Genomic DNA, 25,910 nt, shown 5'->3' with positions numbered 1-25,910 from the left:
GAGTCATACAGTCGAATGCCTTCTCCAGGTCCACAAAACACATGTGGACCGGTTGGGCAAACTCCCATGAACCCTTGAGCACCTTTGAGAGGGTGTAGAGGATCGTCCAGTGTTCCACGGCTGGGACAAAAACCACACTGCTTCTCCTGAAGCAGAGGTTCAACTATCGGCCGGACTCTCCTCTCCAATACCATGGCATAGGCAGGGAGGCTGAGGAGTGTGATCCCCCTATGGTTGGAACACACCTTCCGGTCACCCTTCTTATGAAGGGGGACCACCACCCCAGTCTGCCAGTCCAGAGGCACTGTCCCCGACCGCCACGCAATGTTGAAGAGACGTGTCAACCATGACAGCCCTATAACATCCAGAGACTTGAGGTACTCAGGGCGGATCTCATCCACCCCCGAAGCCTTGCAACCGCGGAGCTTTTTAACCACCTCGGTGACTTCAGCCTGGGTGATGAAAAAGTTCAACCCCGAGTCCCCAGCCTCTGTTTCCACCACGGAATGCGTGATGGCAGGATTGAGGAGATCCTCGAAGTACTCCTTCCACCGCCCGATAATGTCCTCAGTCGAGGTCAGCAGTCTCCCGCCCCCACTATAAACAGTGTTGGCGAAGCACTGCTTCCCCCTCCTGAGGCGACGGACGGTTTGCCAGAATCGCTTCGAGGCCAACCGGTAGTCCTTCACCATGGCCTCACCGAACTCCTCCCAGGTCCGAGTTTTTGCCTCTGCCACAGCCCGGGCCGCAGCACGCTTGGCCTCACGGTACCCGTCAGCCGCCTCAGGAGTCCCACAAGCCAACCACAGCCGATAGGACTCCTTCTTCAGCTTAACAGCATCCCTTACTGCCGGTGTCCACCACCGGGTTCTGGGATTGCCGCCGCGACAGGCACCGCAGACCTTACGGCCACAGCTACAGGCAGCAGCATCGACAATAGATGCGGAGAACATGGTCCACTCGGACTCTATGTCTCCAACATCCCCCGGGATCTGGTCGAAGCTCTCCCGGAGGTGGGAGTTGAATACATCCCTGGCCTAGGGCTCTGCCAGGCGTTCCCAGCAGACCCTCACTATGCGCTTGGGCCTGCCAAGTCTGTCCGACTTTCTCCTCCTCCAGCGGATCCAACTCACCACCAGGTGATGATCAGTGGACAACTCAGCCCCTCTCTTCACCCGAGTGTCCAAAACATGCGGCCGAAGGTCTGATGATACGACAACAAAGTCGATCATCGACCTCCTGCCTAGGGTGTCCTGGTGCCAAGTCCACTGATGGACACCCTTATGTTTGAACATGGTGTTCGTTATGGACAATCCGTGACTAGCACAGAAGTCCAATAACAAAACACCACTCGGATTCAGATCGGGGAGGCCATTCCTCCCGATCACGCCTCTCCAGGTGTCACTGTCATTCCCCACGTGGGCGTTGAAGTCCCCCAGCAGAATAATGGAGTCCCCAGGAGGGTCACTATCCAGCACCCCCGACAGGGACGCCAAGAAGGCCGGGTACTCTGCACTGCCACTCGGCCCGTAGGCTGAAATGATAGTCAGAGACCTCTCCCCAACCCGAAGGCGCAGGGATACGACCCTCTCATCCATTGGGGTAAACCCCAACACGAGACGGCTGAGCTGGGGGGCAACAAGCAAACCCACACCAGCCCGCCACCTCTCCCCGTGGGCCACTCCAGAGTAGAACAGAGTCCAACCCCTCTCAAGGAGATGGGTTCCAGAGCCCACGCTGTGCGTGGAGGCGAGCCCGACTATTTCTAGTCGATATCTCTCGACCTCCCGCACAAGCTCAGGCTCCTTCCCCCCCAGCGAGGTGACATTCCACGTCCCTAGAGCCAGCCTAAGCATCCGGGGATCAGGCCGAGGAGGTCTCCACCTTCGTCCACCACCCAATCCTCTTTGCACCGGTAATATAGTATTGAAATCTAAATATTTATTTATGCGTCACAAATCTGGATTATTAAAAATATATTTAATAAAATAAATATTTATAATATAGTATTGAAATCTAAATATTTATTTTATTAAATATATTTTTAATAATCCAGATTTGTGACGCATAAATACAGTTTGAATATATGAGTTAATATGGTGCCAATATACTCATTATATTACATTTACAGATTTAAAGGAATTCATGACACAAGAACAATCTAAATTAGCCATTATTGTTAATTGAACCCACTTAATTTGCAAGTATGAGAAACACATGCTTTCTTTTTAGAAAAAGGTACTCTCATCTGGAGAGGCAGTATTTACCTCAGTAGATTGATATGTCAGTTGTTGAGACAGGAATAAAAGATTATTTATTGTCAAACTAGACAATGAAAGCTCATGTATTACATGTTTCAGGCTGGTTATCTGTTGTTAAACCCAATTAAATTAAATGCAATTTTTCTTCTAAATTCTTTTAAAAACTGATTTGAGTCACAGAAACTTGTGTTACTTCAATCGTCCTAATCACACATATCTTGCCTGAAGAAAATCAGGCTGGTTCCACTGGCTGCTAGCCAGTCCTCAATTGTAACAATCAACTGAGTGATTAGGAGACTCTATTAGCAATTATTTCATTAGACATATTTTTGATTTACACCAAGACAGCTATAGCAAACATTTTAATTCATTCCTCTCAGTTTTTATGATTTAACGCTGTACGGCACAGAGTCGGTAAGGTTTGGGACAGCGAGTTCCTCCCATCCTGAACTCCAGACTGGGCTGCTCTCCTGCAGGAGGGAACAACTTGAACCTCTGAAGGATGGAGGTGAAGAAGAGGAACAACTCCATCCTGGCCAGCTGCTCCCCAAGGCACACACGTTTACCTGAAAATACATAGTTCAACACATTGTTAACAATTACATTTATGTGATATGCTTGGTTGCTTGCTCCAGTGATACTTTGTAATTTAAGTAACAATATAAGGATCGTAAATAATGACAATAATGGTAACTATAGGGCCGTGGTACAAATAGTTTTCTGAGTATCAGGGTTGCTTCAACATAAAAACAAATCCTGGAGGACATTTTATTTTATTTGTTTGTTTTCCTAAAAGTTACTCCGAAGTCCTTATTTGAGTATAAAATTAAAAGTTGATAAAAAGTCAAAATCTAATTTCAAGAATCAAGTCAAAATGAAAAAAATAAATAAATTGGGCGAAAAAAGTCAAAAAAGTATTTCTTGATTAAAAGTCAAAATATTGAGACTAAAATGTAAAATATTTAATGTCTTGAAGAAAAAGGTAAAATGCTGTTGTGTTTTTTTTTACCAAAATAACTTATTTACATACTACTTAGGTCCTAGCTTAGTATAATTATTACAATGCTAACATAACATTTTGTCTTGAAAACAGTAGCTTGAGGTTGTTTTTAAAAATTTTTACCGTTTTCTCGACATTTGTTTGTTGACTCAAATATATACACATTTCAACATTTTGTCAAGGTAAACTTCTACGAGTACTTTTTTTTTTTTTATATAAGTGACCCTCTTAGAGTTCAGATAGATAATAAGCATGTTTAGGTAAAAGAACAGAGCCTTTAACTGCAGCTCCTACATCTGTCAGAAGTTTCTCAAGATGGCAACTTTCAAAACATTTTTAAAATATACATTTGTAAATGTAAATTATTTCTTCACTTCTTCCTGATGTCAGTATCTACCAACATTAGTATTAGTATTTCAACCTGGAAAGACACATAACGGAGAAACAACAAGAAGACGGTTAAAAAATGTATTAATGAAAGATTATTTCTTTGGCGCTCGGACCCCTGAGGGAGACGTAAACACTGAGGATGAAGTAGGTTTGAATAAACATCTTAGGATTATGATTAGGTACGTCTTCCCCCCCTGGGATCCGATTCTGGTGGTGGTGTAAGCCTTGGTATGGAAGGAGTTGGGAGCCCATGGTGGAGAAGGGGTGGAGGAGGGTCGAAGCTCAGCAGAAGAGAGGTGTTTTCCATGCAGAGGGTCTTTAAAAGTGATGCCCTGGGAGATCATTGGCTGAGGAGGAGCGTGGACCTGTCGTTGATTGGAGCAGTCAGTGAAGAGTGATTGGACGCGGCGGGGGTGGTGAGTCTTCCATGTTGAATTTTCGTTTAAACACCATTAGTTGAATTATGAGAACCTCCACAATCTTTAAACTTTCTTCTCTCCTTGAGTTTGAATAATAAATGTCAGTCAGTCATTTTTTATACCGCTTATTCCATAGTGGGTTGCGGGGAAGTCTATGGGTGAGAGGCAGGGTACACCCTGGACAAGTCGCCAGTCCATCCCAGGTCAACACACAAACAACCATGCACACACTCATTCACACACCTAAGAGTAATTTAGAGAGACCAATTAACATAACAGGCATATCTTTGGACTGTGGGAGGAAGTCGGAGTACCCGGTGAGAACCGGTGAGAACCCACACATGGACGGGGAGAATATGCAAACTCTGGCTGGGAGTCGAACCCAAGACCTTCTTGCTGCAAGGCTACCAACTGCGCCACCGTGCTGCCCGAATAATAAATGTATTTCCTCTAAATAATCTGAACAAAGTCAGACACAAGCTGTTCATGTGCGTTTGGGGGGTGTTGTTGCTTCAAGACGTGCCCTGGTATGGGAGAACTTAAAAGTTTTATATTTTCTTATTCTTACGATTTATCATTACTAACTTTAAGCAACTCTTAAATTAACTGTTTATTTGGTTTCTATGGTTTCTTATTTAATTATTTCTCCTACTTCAGGGTCGAGCTGGTATTTAAGTTTCCTTAATACTTTGTGCAATAGGTCAGCTTTGTTAATGAGCTATTTTAGAGTTATGTTAATTCCTTGCTTTTGCTTAAACCTAACCTTAAATACTTTAAAATATTCCTGTTTTGTTACTTGATTTTTTATGTACTTTGAAATCATTGGGGTAAATAAAATCCATGTTTTTTTTTTTTTATTGCCACTCTAACCATCTTAAGGCCTACATTCCTCAAGGCATTATCTAATTAACATAAAAACACTTTCACATTTAAAGAAGTAAATGTGTATAATAGCACATTATATTTCAAAAACAAATAATGTGTGAAAAAGTTGTTATTCTATAATGTTCAAACGTTATAAGAGCAAAGTAAAATCAGTTCCACTGGAAAACAAACAATTTAATGAATACTCAGTTTCACAGTTTTACATAAAGTACAAATATTCATCAGATGCTAACTGTCTGCAAGCAAAGACATGCTAACTTTATTAAACTGTATCAAGCAGATTGAAAAAAACTTTGAAATCACTAAAATAAAGGACTAACCTGCAGAAAAAGGCATGAAAGCGTCTCTCTTCCTAAATTTACCATCCTGGTCCAGAAAGTGCTGAGGGTTGAAGGAGTGAGGAGTCTCCCACATCGACTCATCATGGAGGACAGAGTGAAGTATAGCAAATACCATGGTGCCCTGATAACAAAACCAAAAATCAACTGCTTTACCCACTTACTCTTAAGTCACACTTAAATGTTTAAAAAAAACTGTAGAATTACATAAAAAGAACCTAAGAGAATACAAAAGCAGTTTTCAAATAATGATTTCATCTATTTAAAAAAAATAAATACATTTTCCAAACCATTCTGGCCTTATGTGAAGAAGTAATTGCTCCATAAATCTCATAACTGGTTAAACCATTCAGCGATGAAGTGTTTGTGATGTCTGGCAATAGTTTTTTACCTCGCGGTGAACAAATTTTGGTCCGCTCCTCATTGCAGAATTAATTTATTTCAGCTACAATGGATGCTTTTTGTGCACAAATGATTTGTTTAAGGTCATGCAACAGCATCTTAATCAGATTTTCTTGCATTTTTCAGCACTTCATACAATAAAACACTAAAGTAATATGTTCCCAAATAGAGTCTATAAAGCACTTTGGATTTCACTGGTTTAAAGTTATTCAAAAGCACAAATACATAGTTTAAATGTACAACTTTCACTATGTTGTAGATGGCATTCTTGTTGTATTAACATCTGAAAACTAAGAAAATACAACTTCCAAAAATCAAAAAAGTGTATTCAGTAGTTTGCAGCTCATCATCAATCCCCTGAGTGTCATCTTTACAGCTCATCATGCACAGTGACTATGTGCCTATTTCTCTGCGGATCAAGCCTTCAAACTATGACTCATCCTTGCAGCACTTCTATACTTCAGGGCACTTTGGCCTTAGAAAAACGTCTATAAAACGACTCATTTGATAGTGAAGCATAAACTTTATTTGCCATTTTTGCATTGAAACTGTAGCTCAGAGAGTAGACCAGTGACTGCAGCTAAACAGGACCAACATATGCAGCATACACATGTGCACAGAAACTCACAAGTACAGCTGCAGACTGCAGCCAAAAGCTTCTCCTCATAAACAGCAAGGCTTTAGTTTTTATTAAAGGTTTAATATGAAAAAATAACTTCATAAAAATGGTATGGCTATTGTAAGTATTGATGTGCACTGATTGTTATGGTTGAGGTAATCCTATTATGAAGGGGATTTTTAGACTCAGTAAAGCACCAACAAAGCAGCAACTGAGAAAGGCATCATGTTTGAACAAGCCAGTGCAAAGTAATTAATCATTTATTATTAACAGTTGCTTGTTCAGTGTTCCCGAGCATTTGGATCAGAGTCAATCAGTTACAATTCAAGAAAAAGTCTTTATTCAATAATAAACTAATTTCTGCATATTAACTACCTTTGGAATTGTGTATTTATCCAGGGTAGTGTCTATGTTTGCTTTTCGGGGCACATTGAGCGGGATGATGTTACCCATTCTCTGTATCTCATGGATGACTGCATTGGTGTAGGGCATGTTGTCTCTGTCAGTCAAAGAGGGCTGCCTGGATGGACCAATCACAGCATCTATCTCAGCCCGGACATGCTCTGCACACAGAGTTGAAGTTGTATACCGTTCAAACCCAATGAAAGACTCATCTGTTAGCGAGTGGTGACTATAAAAACTCTTAGGAAGATGCCTGTCAGAAATACTGTTTGATTTCTCACACACCTTGTATGTCAGGATAATAGATCATGTACAGCAGCCCCCAGTGTAAAGTAGTGGTGGTAGTTTCGGTTCCAGCACCGAACAGATCCATGATGCAAAAACACAAATTTTTAAAATCAAAACCTGAAGGTTCGTCTTCTTTCTGTGAGAAAAACAGGACGGAGGTCAGAGCATTTGTTTGCATGTTTCATGAGAACATCAATACAGTAGGACACAGTGGAGAACTCACCTCTCCCATCTCTATGAGGAAGGAGTCAATGTAGTCTCTTGGTGATGAAGGGTCAAGGTTCTCTTTGTGTTCTTTGATCTTGATTTCTATGAATTCAATTATCTCCCTTGTTATAGAGAATATCTTCTGATGAGCCCCGGGCAGCCACTTCATCAGCCGAGGTATTACATTGTAAATCTACAAAGCAAGCGTACATTTATCAGATCATTTGATGGTTTGGAGTTATAGGATACAACTATTTCACCAAACATTTCAGCAGAGGTCCATGGTACTGTTAATATCAGTGGTCCATTTATTTACCGACTATGTCCTATTATATTTGATTTGATCTAAATTCAAGGGGCCACTCTAGTTGATCTCCAGAACTCCTTACAGAAGATCAGAATAGTTTTCTGGCACATATCTGTCACTACTGTACTGATACACAGTTTGGAGAGAATTTTTGAGTAATAAGAAAGATGCCACTCTTTGTTGATATGACAGTTCAAGGTTTACTGTAAAGCACTTCAGCAACACTTGAAGAATTAGGAACCAACTTCATTAGCAGACCAATGCATTTCAGCTTGTGGCCTCCTTCAGGGTTATTACAGATCAGCAAACAGTTTGTGTTTGCAGAAAAAAAAGAATAATACATTCTAACAAATTCTAACAAACAATTGGTTTATTTAAATTTTTTCTGTATTATACTTTTTTTCTGCATAGACATCCTGCCCAGAATTTCATTTTTACAGGTTCAGAGACTCAGACAGAAGTTTTGTATCCATCAAGAACAAACCTTGCCTGTCTGAGTCACCGAGCTGACTATTAAGATTAGGTTGTTTCTGTTACCTTCCAGACATTTTTCTATTTTTTAAGTTTTGCCAAGATTTAGTTATGTTTTCTATGCACAAGTAAGGTGCTGCGTCCTGTTTTGTCAGTGGCAGCACCCAGGGAAAATGATATTAGTGAGGATGAAATAAAGCCCAAATGGAAAAGAAATAAACAGAATACTTTTTCCCTTAGAAGTTAGAGACTGAATTTGGGATAAATAGGACCTTTATGTTAAATTTTAAGTTTTTAGTCTAGCTGTCGTATCCAGCCATGACTGTGTTTTTGAGTTTGTCTTTTTGTTTATTTTTTCTTAGTCTGGTCCCTGCTGTGTCCTGGGTTGTACTTATCTCTATGTCCTGGCCTGGTTCTGGTTTCTCTGCCTGGCCCGTGAGTAAAAACAATAAATATCGGACTTACTTTTATTCATCTGACTCCTTGCGTATCTTTCTCTGCATTTTGGCCCTACCCACAACCACACAATATGACACTAGCAATCTAACAATGTCCCAGCTCCACTGCCTTTACTTAGTACCCCACATTAAAATAAAAAATGTTTTAGGAACTAATTGGATTCATGGATTCCTTTTTCAGAGAGAGGACTCACCTGTGCTGCTAAGCTTCCCTGTAAGCAAACAATCTCATTGAAGTTCTGAAGAATAGCCTGCTGCTGCTTGTCAGTGTACTCAAATCTGTTCCCAAAGACCAGACAGCAGATAACGTTGGACACAGCGTTGTTTACCAGTATCTGGGAATTAAACGGCTGACCTGTAGGAGAAAGAGAAGTTTCACTAACTTTGTTATAGTTTCTAAAGAACAAACTAAATGCTAATTTATTAGATAATGGCTAAAACCTTTGCCTTATTGTCCTTTTATCTAAAACTCCTCTGTGAGTTTTGGTCATGTCATGCATTTTATTTTGTTTGGGGCAAAGGTTATTAATGCTGTTTTAGTTAGCTATCACCATTATATTCCTATCTTGCTCACCCATTGCTTTTCACAGAAAGAAAATCCTAAAAGTACCTTCTGCATTTGCATGTGCTTTTAATCCTGTCCCTGTCAGGGTTGGTATTCACAATATATGTTTTTTCATGTAATGCAACAGTACTGCAAGGTGATGGAGAAAAACATCCAAGTGACGAATGTAAAATATATATTTTTTGCCTTTATGATCAGTGAAAGCCTCTGTGAGGTACTGGCACTCTTGCTGGATGGATCGCTCCAGGGTCTTCTTGCCCAGACCAAAGTTTCTGAGTGTGTGAAGAGCAAATCTCCGATGTGTCTTCCATGGATAACCACTGGAACCTACAAGACCTTTTGAAACAAAAAAAACAAAACAAACAATTTTACATTGAATGTAATTGGGAATTGTACTTAGCAAAATCCATATGCTATATTTCTTGTATGAAAATAGACACTTTTTATCAATAACAAAAACTCCAAATTGCAACTTAGGACACACAATTTAATGAATAACACCTTTATTCCCGACTAATTCTTCAAACATTGGGATGCTGGGACGATCTACGAAGTTTTCTCCTTGTTGGACAAGGGCCTCCCTTACAAGCTTGTAGCCATTAATGATGACAATCCTTCCACCAAAGAGGCGAAGGCTGAAAATGTTCCCATATTTTTCTGCAAACTGAACACAAAGAATGGGCAGATTATTCAAAACAAAGGAGAGGAAATAAAAAAACAAAAATGGGACAATTTTGTTTTATGCTCTGGGCCAGCATTCCACCCAGTTAAATGGGGAGTTGTGTTCCCACGTGTGCTGTTACTGGCCTGCAAAAAGCTTTAGTTTCGAGGAACAGTGCCTTGTAAAAGTATACACATTTGAACCTCTTCCTATTTTATTATGGTACAACTCCAAACTTGAATCCATTTTACTGGGATTTTAAGTGATTGACCAAAATGGCCAATGGTGCATCTGTCAAACAGAGTGGCCACAGATTCAACCTCACACAATGGAATATTTTGGCTAAGACAGCCGATGACTGGAAAGTGTGAACTCTGCTTTAGAATGGTCTAGTCAAAGTCCAGACCTACATTCCAATGGGAATACCTTGAATGGCTTAAAGGTTTTCATTTACAGAGGCTGACTGTGCTTAAACTATTTAGCAAATAGCATTAGTATATAAAGGAATACAAATGCACACCACACTTTTCAGATTTATGCTTCTAAACAAGTTAGAAAAAATGTTTTCCTTTCACCTGACAAATATGGAAGGTGCTGTGATTGTTTAAATTACATCCATGCGAATGTAATCTGTTGTACATCATACTGTACTGTGTCAGTTTTGTATATTTACAATGCATATAAGTAGCTGACATTTGGATTTTAGGTATTTATGTGAGTTCTGAAGGTAAGTGGGAGCACAGATGGTGGCTGATGGCTTGCAGTTATTTTCTCTATGTATGTCTTTCTCATTTTAAAGCTGGTCTCAAATGTGTTTAAATGGGAGGGGATTAGAGGCATAGTTAAAGGGTGATAATAATTGGCATTAAAAGTGAACGAGGGGGAAAAAAGCACAGAAGCTCGATAAGTCATCGTGCTATAGTTCCAAAGATTAATTAGCCTTCAGTATCACTGGATAGAAATTGTTTCTTTTATGTCACACATACTCAATTTTCTCACACAATGTTGGTGTGGACTTAAGGGGCGTTTTTAGAGTCTTGATATATTGGCGGCTTTAGTCCAGGGTAGTCCTTTTTCCTGTTCCCTCTTTAAAAGGTTAGTCTGTATTCATGTGTTTTACCCACTGTGTTTATCTCTCTCATGCATTGAAAAAAAAAACATTTTTCACATCTAAAGGTGAAGCAGGGTTTAGTCTTTGCCTCACTGGGTCCGCCCGGACCACAAACATAAAGCATCTGATTCATGGAAAGGAGAAATTATCTCGTCAGAGCGCTGGCTGAGATTTGCAGACCTGTTGCTGCGAATGACGACCAAGGTTAACAAACTGTAACAGACCAGAACAGCAGGACAGAACAGAAGAAAACTAATTATCAGCTGGACGCAGCATAGCCTCTGGATCGGGTCACTGTTCCTCCCGCACCCCATCCAGGAGCCGCAGGAACAGCGGAACTGCGCGTTTTCCCATAGCAACCAGATCCAGTGCTGCTCTGCCGGCAAGTATGCCCACTGCTCTGATGGAGAGCAGATTTGTGCGCGCCCAGAATAGTAGGGCAAATATAAAAGATAAATATACAAAATAAAGGACACAAAGATAATATAAATAAACAAATCAATAAGGATGGATAATATGTACACTTGGGATGTATATTTAAAACAGCCTTCAGTCACAGATCAACTCCCATCGCCCTGATCACGCAGTGTTCACTCTCTGCTTCTCTGTGTTGTAGTTTCTGTCTCTTCTTGCAGCTCTGATGTGGATGGAGCCAAACCTGAGGACTCAGAGCGGTGCAGGATCGAGCGATCATACTTGCCATCTGGGCGCAGTGATGTTGCGAATAGCGACTGTCTTTGGGACGCGCAACACACTGACAAACAATAAGCGCAATTATTTGCAGCTTTTGTGACACACATTGCACGTGTTCAATAAGCATATTTGCATCAACTCCTCCCAGAATTTGACACTTAAAGAGGGTGATCCTACTTTTTAACATAATATCTAATCAGATTTGAAGGAACTTTTTATATTCCCTTTCATATTCGGATCTTCTTGTTATTTTTATTATTTCAAAGTAAATAAGATGAGATTCCAAGGGTATATATATCATATTATATTATATTATATTATATTGGAAACCTTACAGATCCGTAAATGGTTTAACATGTTTTATTGGTCAAAAATGCCTCAAACCATTGATGTCCCTGCATGGCTTCACAACATTACATATGGTAATGTACAGTATATGGACTAAGATAAAGAAGCAACACCTGTTGAGGCATTTCTTATACATAAAGATTTTCAACAACTGATTTGCAGATGTGTTTAGGCTTATAAAGTTTAATCTGTTAATAGCATAACCTCACCCTGAAATTATAAGTGTTCACTGATTCATTTTAAGACCTCACCTCCTGCCCTGAACCATCCTCTACTTGTTCTGTTTGTGCTGCTGCATTGCTGCTCCTAAACATACAAAATAGCTTCAGAGATACACGTCTAAGGTACCACTCCTGAGCATAAAGGTGGTACATTTTAAAAATAAATGCGGAAAAAAATCCACCTCTCGGTTACTATGGAGCAGCATTTCATCATATAAATGTGCAGAACACTTGTAGGGTGTTCTAGGGTAGCTGATATCCTCATATCCAAACCCAAACCTTTATAGTGACTACTGTGGAAATAAAGAAATAATGATTAAAAAATTATCTTTAAAAAAAATCAACCTGACATCAGTCCTCACCTGTTCTCCTTTCTGGATCTGTTGTATCTATAATGTTATTTTTAAACCTTACCACACCTTGAAGCTCCTACTGGTTCTAATTATATTTTTTTCACTAATCATTTAAGCCCTCACTCGAGCTTCCTCTGTCTCTACACCTCTGATTGCTTCAACTCCCTCACTACTTCTGTACTATCATTCTCCTGATAACACATTATTGCACATAATATCTAATATAATGTCAGACATGATCAATAGCCGAGTATGATTAGGTGCTGACCTCCTGATGTGTAACCGTTACTCACTGACGTTACTCTTTTTAAGAAAAAGTAAGTCCTGTGTTAAAGCTATAAGATGACAAAACTTTTTGGATGGTGTTGACGTCACTTGGGAAGCCTGACAAAGTTAGCAGTTCAATAATAGACGGGGGCCCATCCCAGGTTTAAGATGACTTAACTTAAACGATTTGGTTTCTAAATATTAATGTAAACTAACAACAAGACGTTATAAACCAGCCATATTCATGACAACATTCCCTACAGACAGTTTTAGCTCATTCAGAGGTCTGATCAGACTGTAGCTGATACCGCAGAATCCCGCGTCTGCCCCGCTTCCCAAACACAGAGCAGGTGAAGGAGGGGCGAGTCAGTGACATCACGCTGCGATGCGCTTTCAAAACAAAAGCACGTGAGGTAAAGATGTCAAAATCAAGTATTTTTCTCCTTCGCGGTACAAATGCAGCACCAGTCTCCAATATTGGGGGACACACGCCCCCCCCCCACACACACACACCTCCGGTTCCTATGCCTATGCGAGGTGCAGTTTCATATTTCACAGAGAAAACAAATTAGCATTCTCAATGTGGTAAAATAAAGATGAAAATGTTTCTGAGCAACAGACTCTTCATTTACTTTCCAATGAGCCCTGTTTTGTTTTCATTGTCTACCTCAGAAAACTGCAAGTGCATCCGAGAAGGATCAATGCGATGAAGATCTCCAATAAAAGGAAGGGACCTGGGTCCGGGTGGAAAGTTTCTTGGCACTCTGTTCTTCAAAACGTCGGTCAGCAGCAGAAAAACAAACACAAATATGAAAAGACTCCTGCTGTCTATCCAATCCAAGCCGAGAACAGGTAAGATTGACTGCATGTCGTCTCCTTCAACTGCGGCCGATTATTAGGGATTTATGCCTCTTTTCCACTGGCTCGTTTTAGCCGGCGCTGCTCTGCACCACTCGGTTTCGCTCCACTCGGTGGTTTCGCTCCACTCGGTGCGGTAACTGTTGTGTTCCACTGGCCGCCGACAGATGAAGTTATGTTGACTGAAGCCCCGCCTCCAGCCGTGAGTGCTGTGCTGCTATAAATGTTACTGTGTTACATTGTCACATTAAAGTAATCTGCGTGAAATGATAAGAAATAAACAAAAAACCAAAACATAAACTAAATAGGCCTACTAATAACGTTTGTAATAATGTATATGCGAGAATGTCTTATTTATGTTTTTATGTCTAAAATGATCCACTGGGATAATCATCTGGACCACAGCCTAGCCAGAATTTATAAAATAAGGCTCAGGGGTTCTGATGTGAGAGGGTGTGGCAGGAGAAGCAGAGAGGAGAGACGCTGCTGTCTGGATGGTGAAGCTCCAAAGTTTGCCTGAAGAAGTTACAATTTTAGGCTTTATGAAAACGTTTTTGTCTCAGCCATGGCAACAAAGAGGACAAGGACGTAAAAGCGTAAAACCTTCGAAGTTAGTTTTAGGTTAAATATTGCATATTCGTTCTCCGCAGATTCAGCGGGCTCGTCCTTCTTTTTGGTCCAATATAGGCAGTCTGATTATGGGCAGCTGCTCTCTGCCTGCTCCCTCCTCTTGAATGGAGAGCCGTTTCATTCAAAATTAAATAAATAAATAAATACTGCTATTGATAAATTATTAATAAATATCCCCATGAAATAAAACAAAATAATTATGTTAAAAGAAATTTTCATCTTATTTTATTTAATTCATTTCAAGATTTATTTAATTTACTTAATATTTATTTATTTCATAATGCAGTTTTATTTTGTGACACTTTTATTTTGTAAAGCTATTTTATGTATTTCAGTGACTTTTACTTTTTAACCCTGTTTTTCATTTTAAGCTCTTTTTATTTCATGTTCTTATTTGTGGGGGTCACCGGTTGTAGAGCTGAGCTGGATAATGTTTCTACCTGGGCTATCATTGCAGTGGCAGTGATGTGGTGTGTCTGTGTGGTTGTGAGGTGTGGTGGGGGACGCCGCCTCCAAGTGCTTGCTGCTGGCCAGGGACCAGTTCAGGTGTTGGGGTGGTCTGCCTGTCTCCACCCCCGGAGGGAAAGGGACCACCTCCTTGTCCGGTGGCTGGTTGCCCCTTTTGGGTATCGGCACCTGGACATGGGAGTATAGCGTATGTATGGGTGTGTATGTATGAGTGTGAGTGAGTGTACGACCTCCATTGTTGCTGGGTGCGTGGGTGTGAGTGTTTTGTGTACGCATGAGGGTGGGAATGTGTGATTGTGACTTTGTGTGCCTGTTGTTTGTGTCAGGTTGAGTCTTAGGCTGCTCCCTCTCCTGGATAAGTTTACGCCCCCCATCAAATGTGGGGCCTATTTCCTCCCCGCCACACTACCTACCGGTGGTTGGTGTCTCTGCGCGCCGGTGTACTTGTGGTACTCGGTATCCGGGGCTGGGTGCTTTGGTGTGTGCTGGCTCACTCCTGGTGGCTGCTTGCCAGGGCCTGGACCCCTGGGCTCTGTCGGGCCTCTGCTTGGGGAGTGATATGTCCCAGGCTGGTCCATGGCTGGATCTGCATATTGTTTGCATATTTTTATGGAGAAACCTTGTGCTCACACTCAGACCCACAGGCTTTTAGATTCAGGTGTTAACAGATACACAAATGTTCTATATTGAGCCTCATTTACCACTAAATACAGCTTGCGTTGATAAGTGCTGTGCATTTTTCGGTAAAAAAAAAACTGGTAATATGAACGTTTCTGCATGTGTAGAAGCAAGCAGGGTGTTAACTTGTATTCTCTTCATCTTTCTTTCTTTCCTCCATTCTTTTCACCTTCTCTCCCCTTTTCCTTTTATCTCTTTCGCGCATCTTGTTTTTTTGCTTTTCATTTCCTCCTCCGTGTCCGTAACAATTAAAATAATCCCAAAGCAGTTTCTAATTAAGCATCTTTTATAAATATCAAGCAGAGCTTTAAAGTGTTAATGCTCCACTTGTGAAAGTAAATCTGTTGGGCTTTTTCTTGGCATTCAGACAGCTGAGAGGACACAGTAAAAAAAACAAAAAACTACTGGAAAGACTTGTGAGTGGTATGAGGACCAGGTGGGGACTGGTCAGGAGAATACAGTACAGCTGATGGAGAACCTGAGAAGGACACAAAACAAAGTCCAGAACATAAGAAAGAACTAAAAAACCCAAAACAAAGGAATAAACTCAGTACGGAACACCATTACTTACAATCAACAACCAAAAGTAATCTGCTAAATAAACCACATAAACACTGGGACAAAAATACACTACAGTTTACAGTTGTAATTTGACAAAATGTGGAGAAGTTTAAGGGGTATGAATACTTTTGAAAATTTATAATGCTCTATTTTCTTTTTCATATACTGATTAGAGTTCTATCTTTGAACTCTGTCATGATTTTACTTTTGCCCCACTGCGCAGGTATCAGTGACATTTCTCACAGTGGTAGATAAGGTTTATCTTATCTCAAACCTTTTAATTTGAAGATTGCTAACTATGACAAAAGACAAGACTACAACTTTCAAAGCTGTTTCTTTGGTCATTTGAGTAATCTATTATAACTCCTCATGTAAATACATCACCGGCTTCGTTTTGTATAGGGAAAATAAAATATCTTGGATGTTTGCAGAAATTAATTTTTTTCATAAAACTCAATGATATTCTCAGTCAACAGCTACCATATTATGAATGATAAACTATATTTAGAAGTTTAGAAGTTTTGGTCTTCCCAAAGACCAAACAGCAGATGATGTTGGACACAGCGTTGTTAATCAGTGCCTGACCAGAAAAAGGATCGCCTTTCAAATCAGAACAGAATGCAGACTGAATACAGTCAATTTGTCAAAATAAATAAAGCACCATGAAACACAAGAAAAAAAGTGTATAGTCTGCAGTAATGATATAACAACAGCAATTACATAACAACAAAAACAAACATTTAAAACAATCCAATTTGGTTGTTTATTTTATACCTTGCTGATCAGCAAAAGCTTCAGTAAGATACTGGCACTCTTGCTGGATGTATCGCTCCGTAGTCTTCTTTCCCAGACCAAAGTTCCTCAATGTATGAAGAGCAAACCTTCTCTGTACTTTCCATGGGTAACCATCCGACCTTTTTAAAAAAGTAACATGCATAACACTCAGATTAGTGCAGCCATATCCACACCAACTAAATATTTAGATTTTTGTTTTGAAAAGAATTATGTACAATGTAAACAAATAACACCTTTATTTTTGAAAACCTCAGAAAACAAAGGAATGGTGGGGCGATCCATGTAGTCTTCTCCTTTATCAACAAGTGTCTCTTTCACATGTTTGATCACAGCTTTTTCCCCAAAGAGATGAAGACTGAAAACATTTCCACATTTCTCTGCAAACGATAGATAGATAGATAGATAGATAGATAGATAGATAGATAGATAGATAGATAGATAGATAGATAGATAGATAGATAGATAGATAGATAGATAGATAGATAGATAGATAGATAGATAGATAGATAGATAGATAGATAGATAGATAGATAGATAGATAGATAGATAGATAGATAGATAGATAGATAGATAGATAGATAGATAGATAGATAGATAGATAGATAGATAGATAGATAGATAGATAGATAGATAGATAGATAGATAGATAGATAGATAGATAGATAGATAGATAGATAGATAGATAGATAGATAGATAGATAGATAGATAGATAGATAGATAGATAGATAGATAGATAGATAGATAGATAGATAGATAGATAGATAGATAGATAGTAAGACAGACGGAGGGACGGACGAACATACATACATACATACGCAGGCAGAAAAGTAAACCTGTTATTATGGACAAATGTGGGTGTGTCAGCAATTAAGCAAAAGGCAATGACAGCTTCCAGGTTTATACATAACTACAACCATGGAAAAGGTTACCAGACTAAAAGCTATAAAAGCAAACAGGAAAAACGACCAGGCTGTATAGTAAACGATAATACATTTAAATGGATAACTTTAATTTATTTTTGAACACACTGTGTGGCCATCAAAAGGCATACTCAAATTAATTTATTTAGAGGTGGAGCATAGTCAAGTGACATTGGTGACAACATCAATGTGAACACGTGTTGAGCAGATGAAAAACTGTTTAATATATTACAAAACATAAAACAAACAACAACAAAAAAACATATCCTTTATTTATTGAAGGAGCTGTGAATGTAACTTTCATGTATGTATCCAGTGATGCCTGGAAACCCAGAATTATATGCATAGATTATGGTTGATTACAACATCATAAAAGGACTAAACCGCAGTTTCTGTTTGGTATCAAACCCCAAAATACTCGTTGAGAGGCAGGGACATGAACCACTCTACTAGAGAGGACAATCTTCAAGAAATGTTTGTGATCAATATGATGGGTAGTTTAAGTGCAACAGTAACATTCCGGACAGCACGACATACAGTGCCTTTGAAGGATTTTCTGCATCACCTGTGTTATGCAAAAAGCTGCCGTTAGCATAAAAACGAAGTGCAGTCGTGTTATTGAGACAAATTGACTGACAAAAAACGGTAACGCTCAAAATATGTTGTGAAAAATGATAAAACGTCTAATTGGGGTGTAATCACCCCTTCCTGATGAGGATTTCTGAAGAGTATTTGCGCTTCAACGTCTACAGGCTCCTCCAGAAAAGATCCCACACTTGTAACACTTTCCTTGTGCGAGATCTCAGTGAAAATGTAGACCAAACCCAGGGTTAGTTCTATAAACCCTGCTACTGAGCAGGGTTGGTTCACGAAGTAAGTTGCAGGGGTACATTGACTTGAGGAAAGGGTTACCTGGCTTTCTGAAACCGAAAACTCAGGGTATGTTCATATTTACCCCAGAGCTTACTTTCTGAAACAATCATGCCACTTCAAAATATATCAAATCCCCATTCTTCTCTATTCTTTATTTTTCTCTTTGTCAGCCCCAAACATAGAGAACCACCAACACACCTGCGGGCAGAGGCACCTGCCACAGCCAACCCCAGCAGCCACAGCTCTCGCCCATCCATGAGAGACAAACAAAATACAAAATAAATAAAATAAAATAAAATAAACAAAAAAATTTAATTAAATAAATATACATATATATACAAAAAATATAGAAAATAATTAATGCATAAATAAAGTAAACGTGCCCGCGACAGCTGGGTGGCCACATTCGGCCCGACCCACCTCCCCTGGCCGATAACAACCCGCCGGCTGCCTCAGCACAAGGACAAGATGCACTCCACCACCCCATCCATCTGACTGTGACCGGCACCAGGTCGGGGATCAGAGATGCAGGATGAAGCAGCGGAGGTGCCAACCACACACCACAAACCCAGAGGTGCCCCGGCATGCTTTCCATGCACACACCTGCATGGCATACTCCTGCTGCACCGAGCAGGCCAGCATAACCTAGGCACATATACCCCTGCAAAGACAAACAAACTGTAACCTCCAGTGAAACCACCAACACCCACTTTAGCCAAGCAACAAAGATAGAGCCAAGTCAAACAACAGCTACGCGCGAGCCAACACCACAGCATACTTTAAACATACTGTAGACAAGATCAAGGGGTATGTATACTTTTGAATATTTATAATGATCTCTTTTCTTTTTCTTACACTGATTATAGTACAACACCTGGCAAAAATTATGGAATCACCAGTCTCTGAGGATGCTCCTTCAGTTGTTGAATTTTGTAGAAAAAAAACAGATCACAGACATGACCACAAACTAAAGGCATTTCAAATGGCAACTTTCTGGCTTTAAGAAATACTAAAAGAAATCACGAAAAATAATTGTGGTAGCCTGTAACAATTAAATTTTTAGAACAAGCACAGGGAATAAATTATGGAATCACTCAATTTTGAGGAAAAAAATATGGAATCACCCTGCAAATTGTCATTCCAAACAATAATACCTGCATCAGATTAAATCTGCTAGTTAGTGTCCAGGTAAAAAGGAGTGATCACATCTTGGAGAGCTGCTGCAACAAGAGGACTGACATGAATCACGGCTCCAACACCAGAGATGTCACTTGAAAAAAAGGAGAGGATTATCAAACTCCTTAAAGAGGGTAAATCATCACGCAGTGTTGCACAAGATGTTGGTTGTTCACAGTCAGCTGTGTCTAAAACCTGGACCAAGTACAAACAACATGGGAAGGTGGTTAAAGGCAAGCATACTGGTAGACCAAGGAAGACGTCAAAGCGTCAAGACAGAAAACTTAAAGCAATATGCCTTGAAAACAGAAAATGTACAACAAAATAAATGAGGAACAAATGGGAGGAAACTGGAGTCAACATCTGTAATCGAACTGTAAGAAACCGCATGAAGGAAATGGGATTTACATACAGAAAAGCTAAAAGAAAGCCATCACTAACACCTAAACAGAAGAAAACAAGGTTACAATGGGCTAAGGAAAGGCAATCGTGGACTGTGGATGACTGGATGAAAGTCATATTCAGTGATGAATCTGCATCTCAAATCTCAAATCTGCATTGGGCAAGGTGATGATGCTGGAACTTTTGTTTGGTACCGTTCCAAACAGATTAATGCAGACGACTGTCTGAAGAAAACATGCAAATTTCCACAGTCATTGATGATATGGGGCTGCATGCCAGGTAAAAGCACTGGGGAGATGGCTGTCATCACATCTTCAATAAATGCACAGGTTTACATTGACATTTCAGACACTTTTCTTATCCCATCCATCGAAAGGATGTTTGGGGATGATGACATCATTTTTCAAGATGATAATGCATCTTGCCATAGAGCGAAAACCGTAAAAACAATCCTTGAAGAAAGACACATAAGGTCAATGTCATGGCCTGCAAACAGTCCGGATCTCAATCCCATTGAAAATCTGTGGTGGAAGTTAAAGAAAATGGTCCATAACAAGGCTCCAACCTGCAAAGCTGATCTGGCAACAGCAATCAGAGAAAGCTGGAGTCAGATTGGTGAAGAGTACTGTTTGTCACTCATTCAGTCAATGCCTCAGAGACTGCAAGCTGTTATAAAGGCCAGAGGTGGTGCAACAAAGTACTAGTGATGTGTTGGGAGTGTTATTTTGTTTGTTTTTCACGATTCCATATTTTCTTCCTCACAATTGAGTGATTCCATAATTTATATATTTATTTATATATAATTTAATATTCCTGTGCTTGTTCTAAAAATGTAATTGTTACTGACTACCACAATTATTTTTCGTGATTTCTTTTAGTATTTCTTAAAGCCAGAAAGTTGCCATTTGAAATGCCTTTAGTTTTTTGTCATGTCTGTGATCTGTTTTTTTTCTACAAAATTTAACAACTAAAGGAACATCCTCAGAGACTGGTGATTCCATAATTTTTGCCAGGGGTTGTACTATCATTGAACTCTGTCATGGCATACTTTTGCCCCACTGGTGCACAGGTATCAGTGACATTGCTCTCAGTGGTAGATAAGGTTTATCTTATCTTAAACTTTTTCATTTGCCTCTGAAGCTGAAAACTTCTTTTTTTTGTTTTTATATTTTTACATTTGTGTGAATCTACATGCGTTCATTTTGCCTGTCACTTTGCTGCTGCTTGCTGGGACACCAACAGCTACCATATTATGCAACACACAGTGATGTGTCAACCACAGATTTAATCCTAAAAACAGAAGGATGAACTACATCTAGAGATTTAAGGGAGGAATAAAGATGAATGCAATAATGAGCATCATTATGTTCCAATGTAGCTATAAATATTGATAAAAAACATGCATTCTTTGTGTGATCTGCTAATTTTAGTTTCAGGTAATTAGTTAGCTTATCTGCATGTTTTGTAAAGCTTGTTATCCAGAAATTTTGTTTCTTCCTTTTTAAAAGGAAGAAATAAAATTTGATTTGTTTTCCATCAACAGGAGCATAATCTATGCCAGCAGGTGTTTCATTTAGTCATTTGCAGAGTTCAACAAAAATTTAAGCAAAGTTAATGTTCCTTGGCAGGGTGAAAAGCATTTTACATTAAAATAGGACAGTTGAAATTACACTGTTTATTTCAAACATTTAATATTTACGCAACTATATTTCTACACAATCTTTTTGAAAAGACTTCACAACCATTTAATTTTGTGCATTTATACTCTAGACTTTCACAAAAGTACAAGGAGCTGAATAACAGACTAGAATGAGGGGAGCAACTAGGGCACAGGGAAACCAACATGAATCAAACAGCAGACACACAATAGAAGGACCAGGTAAGGTGGTAAGATGTTGACTGGCTTTTAAACTACTGGGAAGACTGGTGAGTGGCATGAGAACCAGGTTGGACTGATCAGGAGAATATAGTACAGCTGAGGGAGAACCTGAGAAGGACACAAAGGAAATTGCACAACAAAACTAAGAAACCCAAAACAAAGCAATTAACTGAATACAGAACACCATTACTGACAAAAACAACAAAATTAATCCAAATGCTAAATAAACCCCATAAACAACAATTGATCATGACAAAAATACACTACAGTCTACAGATCTTAAAGCATGTGGAGAAGATCAAGGATTTTTAATCCCTTTGAAAATGTATAATGCTCTATTTTCTTATTCTTAGTACTCTAATCAGTACATATATCATTGAAATCTGCATGGTTTTACTGTTGCCCCACTGATGCCCAGGCATCAATGACATTTCTCCCAGTGGTTGATAAGGTTTATCTTATCTCAAATGTTTTCATTTCCCACTAAAGCTGAAAACATCCACCGGACTATAGCAGCTGGAATTTCACAAAAGCTTTTCTCTTAATTTTTTTATATTTTTACCTTTGTTTGAATCTAGAATCGTCCATTTTTCATGTCACTTTGATGCTCGTACACCTGAAGTTCCTCACTCAGGGACAATACAGGATATTTCTGTTTCTAAGGTTTCTCAGAGCAGTAATTCTGAAGACACAAGTACAACTGTAGCTTTTTATTTAAAGTCATCATAAACATGCATGAATAATAATGAAACAAAAATTATGATTTTATCACATTTAAACATTTCAAATGCCATGGTTTTATTCCCGGATTTGACCCACATGCAGATAGACACTTAGGAGGCTAAAGAAAAGTTTTTTTTCTGCAGGTTTGACTTATGGAACAGGACTCAGGACTGGAAACACCAAACTGCACAGAGAAGATCAGGTAAGTTAATTGGTGGTAGGTTATGGATAGTGAATAGTTTGTGATAGTTCTTTGTTTACAGGAGTTGGAGTGGAGGTCTGTCCAGGGAGGCTTGATGTGGAGCCTGAGAGGTTGGATCGAGAGCTGCCGCTTGGTCGAGGATCTGGTCCAAGGTAAGTAGTTACCGCATTGGTGAGGGTTCGACTGACGACAGTCCATACAGTGGAAGAGCACCCGGTGTATTTGAGGTTGGGTGGAGGGTGAGCAGGTTCGCTTGCCTGAGGTCTAGGAGTATGAAGCTTGGGGTGCCAGCTGGAGCTTGATTCTTCAGAGGTTCTTGGAAGATTGAGTTCAGGGTTTTCGACAGGATCCTAACAGGAGCCAGGACATGGAATTCACCTGGAAGGAGCACAACGAAGGAGTGAGTACAACCACACCTTTAATGGAGTGAAAATTCAGTTGTCGTCCAGAAGAAGTTACCACAATGGCAAACACTCAGGCACTGGAGTGCTGACAGCCAACCCTTTTTAAACCCCTCCAGATGATTGGAATTGGCAGCACCTCTTAACCCTCGGTACCGGGGCTCTGGCGGCATCTAGTGGTGAAGCATGGTTAGTGGCAGACAACAGACAATACAGAACTCTCAGACTCCGACATCAAAGCTGTTCCTTTGCTCATTTAGTCAAGAGTAATCCATTATAACTTCTCATGTAAATACACCACTTGCTTCTTTTTAATTAATTCAACATTGCGTTAAAAACAGTACATTATTAAATGGACATGAATCACAGACAACATAAATTAATTTAAACAGGTAGAATGCACGTGATCATATAATTTGGGGAATCTCTGACAGGGAAAATAAAATATCTTGGACGTTTGCAGAAATTAACCTTTTTCATGAAATTAAATGATATTCTCAGTCAACAGCTACCATATTATGAATGATAAACTATATTTAGAAGTTTATGGGAGGAATAAAGATGAATGCAAAAACGCACATCAACATGGTCCATATAGGTATAAATATTGATCAAAAACATGGCTTTCTTTGTGAGATCTCCTAATTTCAGTTTCAGGTAATTAGTTAGTTTATCTGCATGTTTTTTATAAGGCTTGTCGTCAAGAAATGTTTTTTGAACGAAGATTTACTTTTTATCTGTTTGTCATCAATAGGTGCATAATCCATGTCAACATGTTTTCATGTAGTCATTTACATGGTTTAGCACAAACCCTCAGAAGGGTGAAATGCCTTTTAATTTAGAATATGACAGAGTAAATTATATGGAAGCAAATGTGTCCCACTATTCAAATTAAAATGTATTAATATAATGCTTTTTCATTTTCAAAATGAAGCTGCATTTTTTGACTCATAAATAAAATTACAAATAAATCATTCAAACTGCATTTTAATTTTCTTCTCCAAGACTGCTCCATTTGTGAATTAATTTAAATGATAAATAAAAAAACGTTGAACGTTTCATTTTCAAAAGATGTCTCAGCAAAAAGTGACCAAAATTAATTTTGAAATGTCAAATTTGAAAATTAAGATGTATTAACGAAATGGTTTTTAATTTTAAAGTCATAGCTGCATTTGTTTGACTCATAAAAAGAGATTAAAATTAAAAATTAAAAACAGAGATCATATTTCTCCTATTTTAGTTTCCCTTCATTGGCTCCCTGTTAAATCCAGAATAGAATTTAAAATTATCCTCCTCACATATAAAGCCCTTAATGATCTAGCTCCATCATACATCAGAGATCTGATTGTTACATACGTTCCTAACAGAGCACTTCGTTCTCAGACTGCAGGTTTACTGGTGGCTCCTAGAGTCTCTAGAAGTAGAATGGGAGGCAGATCCTTTAATTATCAGGCTTCTCTCCTGTGGAACCAGCTCCCAGTTTTAGACTGTGAGGTAGACACCCTGTCTACTTTTAAGGCTAGGCTTAAAACTTTCCATTTTGATAAAGCTTATAGTTAGAGTGGCTTAGTTTATCCTGAGCTATCTGTAGTTATGCTGCTATAAACGTAGGCTGCTGGAGGACATAATGACCACTTTCACCCTCTTTGCTACATTCTCACACTACTCTCCAATTTTGCATTATTTGCTGTTATTTCAGCTTTTAACTTTGTTCTCTCTTTTCTCTTCCTAGAAGCTACACCTGGCCTGACTCTGTGTCTACCTGTGACACCTTTCTGGAGAGGGCCATCGTCCAAGCTTTTGCTGGCAACAACTTAATGCTCACCCTCTACCGATGATCCACATGGCCCTGTCTTTCAGTGTTTAACCCTTTCTCTCTCCTAGACATAGCTACTGACTGAGCTTTTACTGTAACTAATTATATGTGCTCTCTTTCAGACTCTAACCTTGAAAACTGGCTCAGAGTTTATCTGTTCTTTCTTTCTAGGTGAATCGACTAAAGGAGCTACATCCATTAACATTTACTTTTCCTTCCCATAGAAAGTACTCCTGGGTCAGTGCCTCTGTGTTCTTTTTGTGTCTCTGCTCTGTTCTCTCAAACCCCCAGTCGGTCATGGCAGATGGCCGCTCACTCTGAGCCTGGTTCTGGTTCTGCTGGAAGTTTCTTCCTGTTAAAAGGGAGTTTTTCTTGTCCACTGTCGCTACATGCATGCTCAGTATGAGGGATGCTGCAAAGTCAAAGCCAGTGACTGTCCACTGTCTCTACATGCTCATCCAGGAGGAGTGAATGCTGCAAGTCACTGACTCGATGGAATCTGCTGGGTTTCCTTAGATAGAAAAACCTTTTATCCAATTTGAATAAATAACTGAATCTGACTGCACTGTTCAATGGTTAGGATTAATTTTAATGTATGTACCTGACTTTGTGAAGTGCCTTGAGATGACATGTGTTGTGAATTGGCGCTATATAAATAAAACTGAATTGAATAAATGAAATTGCTAATAGATAATCCAAACTGCATTTTCATTTTCTTCTTCAAGACTGCTTATTCTGTTACTTAATTAAAATAACGTTTAACAATTTATTTTCAAAACATGTCCCAGCAAAAAGTTTTCCATAAATCAATTTGACTTCGCAATTCCAAGCTGCGCAGGAGAGTGATGTCAGTGGCAACTC

General features: G+C 39.4%; 1 protein-coding gene and 1 long non-coding RNA gene across 3 annotated transcripts; both read right to left on the bottom strand.

Annotated features, from left to right (window-relative positions):
* Positions 1 to 2,288: 2,288 nt before the first annotated feature.
* LOC124873920 (cytochrome P450 2J4-like) lies at positions 2,289 to 13,652 on the bottom strand. Its single transcript, XM_047374973.1, has 9 exons — positions 13,334 to 13,652; positions 9,514 to 9,676; positions 9,199 to 9,348; positions 8,642 to 8,802; positions 7,228 to 7,404; positions 7,002 to 7,140; positions 6,690 to 6,877; positions 5,276 to 5,417; positions 2,289 to 2,827 (listed from the first exon to the last, which is right to left on the bottom strand). The coding sequence occupies exons 1-9, from the start codon at positions 13,532 to 13,534 to the stop codon at positions 2,652 to 2,654; spliced, it is 1,497 nt and encodes a 498-aa protein (XP_047230929.1). The 5' UTR covers positions 13,535 to 13,652; the 3' UTR covers positions 2,289 to 2,651.
* Positions 13,653 to 21,688: 8,036 nt separating this feature from the next.
* LOC124874324 lies at positions 21,689 to 23,508 on the bottom strand. 2 transcript variants are annotated; one of them, XR_007039768.1, is made up of 3 exons: positions 22,892 to 23,329; positions 22,470 to 22,814; positions 21,689 to 22,015 (listed from the first exon to the last, which is right to left on the bottom strand). It is a non-coding gene; the product is annotated as an uncharacterized LOC124874324 (long non-coding RNA). The 2 variants fall into 2 exon arrangements; XR_007039767.1 differs by having other exon boundaries at positions 21,689 to 22,814; positions 22,892 to 23,508.
* Positions 23,509 to 25,910: the final 2,402 nt, after the last annotated feature.

Source organism: Girardinichthys multiradiatus, chromosome 9, assembly GCF_021462225.1.
Source record: "Girardinichthys multiradiatus isolate DD_20200921_A chromosome 9, DD_fGirMul_XY1, whole genome shotgun sequence".
Classification (NCBI taxonomy): Eukaryota; Metazoa; Chordata; class Actinopteri; order Cyprinodontiformes; family Goodeidae; genus Girardinichthys; species Girardinichthys multiradiatus.
This window is presented reverse-complemented; position numbering and strand designations above follow the sequence as displayed.

Excerpts from the sequence above, each read along its gene's own strand:
- LOC124873920 (XM_047374973.1), bottom strand. The coding sequence starts at position 13,534 with ATGCAGTCAATCTTACCTGTTCTCGGCTTGGATTGGATAGACAGCAGG. Across the intron at positions 6,878-7,001 it reads CTATTATCCTGACATACAAG|AGCATGTCCGGGCTGAGATA; the intron begins GTGTGTGAGAAA and ends CTCTGTGTGCAG. Across the intron at positions 5,418-6,689 it reads ATAAATACACAATTCCAAAG|GGCACCATGGTATTTGCTAT; the intron begins GTAGTTAATATG and ends TTTTGTTATCAG.